The sequence below is a fragment of the Choloepus didactylus genome, chromosome 6 (assembly GCF_015220235.1).
Source record: "Choloepus didactylus isolate mChoDid1 chromosome 6, mChoDid1.pri, whole genome shotgun sequence".
In the NCBI taxonomy this organism is placed as follows: Eukaryota; Metazoa; Chordata; class Mammalia; order Pilosa; family Megalonychidae; genus Choloepus; species Choloepus didactylus.
In genome coordinates, this window is record NC_051312.1 from 20,257,183 (window position 1) to 20,262,933 (window position 5,751).

General features: G+C 36.4%; 1 protein-coding gene across 1 annotated transcript; it reads right to left on the bottom strand.

Annotated features, from left to right (window-relative positions):
* Nucleotides 1-3,368: 3,368 nt before the first annotated feature.
* LOC119536661 (olfactory receptor 5AK2-like) lies at nt 3,369-4,295 on the bottom strand. Its single transcript, XM_037839494.1, has one exon. It carries the CDS (start codon nt 4,293-4,295, stop codon nt 3,369-3,371), a length of 927 nt encoding a protein of 308 aa, XP_037695422.1.
* Nucleotides 4,296-5,751: the final 1,456 nt, after the last annotated feature.

Consider the following 5,751-nt stretch of genomic DNA (forward strand, 5'->3'; position numbering starts at 1 on the left):
GCCTCATTCTTAGTTGTAGGAATTGTAAACCCTAGTATATACTTAGATATCTAATATCTAATATCCATAGGATCCTTAGGGAGTTTCTCTTTTAGTACTTTCATGACTAATATGACAGAGCTAGTGGCTTTAGAAACTCTTGCAGTATCAGAATCTCCTGGGAAGCTTTAAAAGTACTGATTCCAATCTCTAGGAACTGCTACAAGTGATCTCATCTTTTAAAAAATCTCCAGATATTGATGCTGCCAGTACAGCTTGATGTTTGGGTAATATGGACATGGCCCACATGATAGCTTCATTTGTGTATTACTTACTAAAAATCTATTATGGGTAAGACTCAATACTAGATGCAATGGGGCCACAAAGTTTGAAGCCAAGGGTCTACTTAAATGCCTGTTTAAATCCTTTTATCATTAATGCTGAGTCCCTTGAAATTCTGCTGCTTATTTCTTTTTTGTTTGTTATTTTCTGAAACATTTTTGGGTCATCCAGAGCTGAACGTAGCCTGGTATTTCACATGATGTGTGTATCTCTCAAAGTTGAATTCAAGAAAAAGGAAACATACAAGGTATTTCAAGCAGAAAAATAAAATTTTATAGTTAAAAATATTTGCAGGTGATGGAGGAATAGATATAGGAACACATCAAGAGTGTTGAGATTCAGAGGTCAGGAATCTGTCTCTCATATTCTGAAGCCAATGAGTAGACCCTGGAATCCCCTGTCTAGTGATGGAACCACATTTAACCACTCATGTCTCTACTGCTTTGCTGGCCAGAAGGAAGACATTCTTTGGCTCACTTATACTTTCCAAATCTCCCACGAGTAAATCTGACTTCCATCCATAATGCTAGGTACAAGCACATCTGGTAAATCTATTTCTGAACTTTCAAACTTCTCTAATAAGAAGTGTGGAATGGAAGTTGAAAGGGACATTTCACACCCTCTGCCCCAAAATATCACAGAATGATATAAGGGGTTACTACTTTTTAGGGGGGTTCCCTGATGTTTGTGTTTTAGGCTTCTGCTTCATAGATATTTTCTCAGTCTTCATCCTGCCCTTCACTCCAACTACCTTTCTAGTTGGTTGTCTCAGGCTTTCAGCTGCAATTTTAGTCTGCCAATGAGTCCTATATCTTATTCCCTTATTCCTTGAGAAATAGGGTGTTTGGGGCAGGAACTCAGATGTTTCTTTAGTCTCTTTTGCTAGACTTGGTGTCAGTTTCAATTACTGGTCTCCAGTGGCCTTACAGAAGCCCCTCAGTAAATGTAACTGAAAGTAAATAAATGAATGACTAAGCAAATGATTCAATCATGCTTGGTCAATATTTTCCTTCATTTCTCTGAACACAAACAGCCTAAAGTGTAATTAATGATTCATGAAATAATGTGTAATTATTCAACTTCAGACATTCCTACTATACAGTGGTCAAAAGGAACACTCTCTCTCGAATATATGCTAACAATTGCTAATCAGTTTCAGGCTAGAACCTGTCACAACTGATTTTACCTTGACAGACATCTCAGAGATGTAGCTGCTTTTGTCTGTTTATTGGAGAATCCATATCTTATTGGGATTTCCTTTATGCCGTTATTGAATGCAAAGGACAATTTGACTCTCTATGTTGTTTTCCATTCCATTTTGGAAGTGGATGTTTACTTTCTTACATGGAGGAAGGGTTTTCTTAAGTGGAGCTGAACATTTCCCCTCCAGGGCATCTGGACATCTTCTGTCTAAATTTCTAATGACCCTCCAGCAGTGCTTGGAGGTTCTGGGCCTTGAAGTTACTAGGAACCACCCCGGGGTAGAAGGACTATTCCTTTAAAGACAGAGTCTCTTTGGAGGAAATTCTATTTTGACTTCAGGTTATTTTTTTCTCTTCTCTTAGAATTTATGTGGGATATCATATTGAAAAATTTATCTTTTTCTCTTGCCCAGTTCTCCTTGTATTGTTACTTATAAGTACATTTTTTGATCAGTTCATTAGCCCACCTGGTGTTACTTTGATAGGAAATTTGTTCTTTCAACCAGTTTGTGTGGCATTTGTCATATTCAGGTGGGGTTTTCTACTGCCTACCCTCAATCTATTTGTCAGTGCTTTTCTTCCAATTCTTTTTCTTTCTTATTTAAAGGGCTCTTGGTCTCCATTGGAGTTCTCACCGAGTTTCTGCAGTTTATACTGTCTGAACTAAAATGATTGCTATGTATCTCAAAAATGACCACTGTTCAGGATTTTAAATCCATCTGCAGTCCTGATTCTCTGTCTCTACTGGGGAAAGAAAAAGAATATTCTTGCACCACTTCCCTTACTCTAAGAAAGAGATATATTCAGAATAAAGAGGGTGACTAATGACAGAAATCAGTTTTTTTCCAAAGCATTAGTATATTACAGCTCTCTAGGACACAGAACCTCAAGGAGAAATCTGTAAATAGTATGAGATTTTATAAAAGTGTCTCATGCAACTGTGAGGATGCATGAGTCTGAATTCCATAGGGCAGTATGCAAGCTGGCACTCTGATGAAGGTCTCCAATGAATTCTCCAGGAGAGGCTGGCTTGCTGAAGTAGAGTGTAAAGTTCTCTCTTCTGATGGCTGACATCATCATCTCCCCTTAAAAGTCTTCAACTTTTTAGATTAAATGTCTCTCATTGCAAAAGACACTCCCCTTAGGTGACTGCAGATGTGAACAGCCATAGATGCAATGAACCTACTGATGATTTAAGTACATGAAATGTCTTCACAGCAACAGATAGGCTAGTGCTTGCTTGACCAGACAACTGGGCACCATCACCTGGCCAAGTTGACACATGAACCTAACCATCATGGTTAGGAAATGTCATTTTCATGGGATATTGGGTACAAAAGAGCCTGAGTCATGAAATGCTTTTTAAAGTAATAAATTTTACATTTAGGTTTGTGCAAAATTGCAAGAGAATTTAAAAGTGCTTCATTGTAGATGATTAAGGGAACTTGGAATTAATGGAAAACAATGAACTTTTAATACTCAGAATTTCATAATTTTTAGTATTTACTGTATACAAAAAGAGTGCTTGTAGTTTTTAAGAATATATTTGAAACTTATCTGAACTATTAAATAATTTGCAAAATTTATACATGCTTTAAATATTTAGATAGTCTTGATGAAGCTCTTCTTCACAGGTAGTGTCAGATACGTTTCTCAACTATATTCCAGGGAACATTAGTCTTGGATGATCTTCTCACTATAATACTCACATTCGTAGATCTTATATGTTGAAAGATGTAGCACTGATCAGAGATGAGAAATAAATTCAATTTATGAAATAGTAAATTGTATTAACACATATCTACTGTATGCTTGAGGTGCTGAATTTTAATAATTTTCCCCAATCTAGAACTTCTTCCATATCATTTTTAGAGCTTTTTTTACTTCCTTATTTCTCAAACTATAGATCAGGGGATTCAACATGGGAATTATAATTCCATAAAATACAGAGGCAACTTTCATATTTTCCTGGGAATTTTTAGAATGAGGCTGTAAGTACATGTAAAAGAGGGTTCCATAGAAAATGGTGACTGCTGACAGGTGAGAGGCACATGTGGAGAAGGCCTTTTTCCTCCCAGAATTAGAGGGCATCTTTAAGGTTGTACCCAGGATATATATATAGGAGAAGATGATGACCGACACAGTGAAAGTCAAGTTAAATCCCACAAAGGCAGCAAGTAGCATGAGGTTGATGTCAGTGTTGGAGCAAGACAGGGCAAGGATTGGGGGAACATCACAGAAAGAGTGATTGATGGTGTGGAACTTGCAGAAGGACACTGAAAATGTAAAGCCTGTTTGTACACAGGCATTTATTGAGCCCATCACATATAAACCAGTTACCAATTGGATGCATACTGTTCGGGACATGACTATGAGATAGTGGACTGGGTTACAGATGGCCACATAATGTTCCACTGCCATAGCAGCCAGGAGGTAACAGTCATTGGTTGAAAATGTTGCATAAACCCATAGCTGCATTACACATCCCACAAATGACATTGGTTTCTTTTGTACTACGACTATGTGCAACATCTTGGGAGTGATGGCAGAGGTATAACAGATATCAACAAATGCCAAATGTTGTAGGAAAAAGTACATGGGTGTTTGAAGTCTGGAATCTGCTTTGATGAGGAGGATCATTCCAATATTACCTACCATGCAGGTGACATTCATCAGTAGAAATACAATAAAGAGGACATGCTGAAACCTGTGTTGGGCACCAAATCCCAGAAGAAAGAATTCAGTCACTTCAGTGCCATTTCCACTTGTCATGGCTACAAATGGTCTAGGAATGACAAACAGAAAGACCAAGAAAAGAAGAGAAGGTTTTGTGACTTCTTGAAATGAAAAGCTCTTATGTTTCATGTCACTTTTTGACTTTGATTTCTGTGGCAAACACAATATGGTTTAATGATTTCCAAATATTTTTACTATTCTTTTATTATTATTATTATTATTTAGATTTATTCACATACCATACAATCATGCAAAGTATATAATCCATTGATCACATTACCATCATATAGTTGTTCATCCATCATCCCGATATATCCTTTTTTTTAACATTTTCCCTGTACCGGAAAAAGTGAAAGCAAGAATGAAAAAACAAGTTTATTATTCTTTTTAAGAAACTACCATGTAAGGAGGTATACTTGGGGTATGAATTCATTTTCAAAAGAAAGGAGATTACCATGGAAAACTGACTTCTAATATGAGTGGTTTTAAGAAACACAGATTAACACACTTTCCCCATTATATTAAAGGATCTTATATGGTTTATATTTGTATAAAGCAATAGTTAAATATGATTATATACCTTTTTCAGTAACCTATAGGTTTTCTCAGCCATTTTTCATTTTAATTCTGGTCCAAGGTCTCAAAATTAATAGGCTTAGTTAGTGAGAAAAATTCCCTAATAAATGTTTATGTTCCACTTATGTTTCAAGGCATCTTCTCTTGTACTACTATCTATGGCACCTACATAAATGACACTTCCCATACCAAATAGGTTATACACATCTTTATCCATTTATCCATATCCGTATATTATTATAGTATCCATATACACCCAAATATCCATGTAAACACATCTGAGTAATACACCTGCATTTCCCATTGCATTGTTTTTCTTTTTAATCATAGCCCAGATGCGAGAGGAATCATGTTTTACCAATTTCTTCGCTTTTCTGCCTCCTGTTTTTCTACCTCTGTACCTGGTTAGGTATGCAGCTGACATGTTTTCTATGTACTGCATCCATGATTTTTCATATATTGCAAGCTTTCACACTTTCTACCTCCAATGTCTTTGTTCTTAAACACCATTCCGTATTGTTAAGCACTGTTTGTAGTGAAGCAGTGTATCACAGACCCTTGGAATAGCACTGATTAGCTTGCTGCTCATCAACACCTTGATGTTTTCTTCTGGGCATAGAACTAGACCACATATTCATCACACATGAAGTAACATGTGGCCATGATATCATGTTCTGCTCAATGGAACATGGGCAAAATCTATGTATGCTACTTTTAGGCCTGAATGTATCACCACTCTACCAGAAACAAATACCATTTGACTTTTACTCCCTTTCAACCTCAACTGTTGGCTGCATGTTGACATTCAGAAAAATTTTGGAAGCCAGGTGTTAAAGTTGCCAGATAAAATATAAGATACTAGTTAAATCTGAATTCATATAAAAAACAAACACTTTTTTTTTTTTTTGGTAAAAGC

Coding starts and splice junctions, on each gene's coding strand:
- LOC119536661 (XM_037839494.1), bottom strand. CDS start 4,295: ATGACAAGTGGAAATGGCACTGAAGTGACTGAATTCTTTCTTCTGGGA.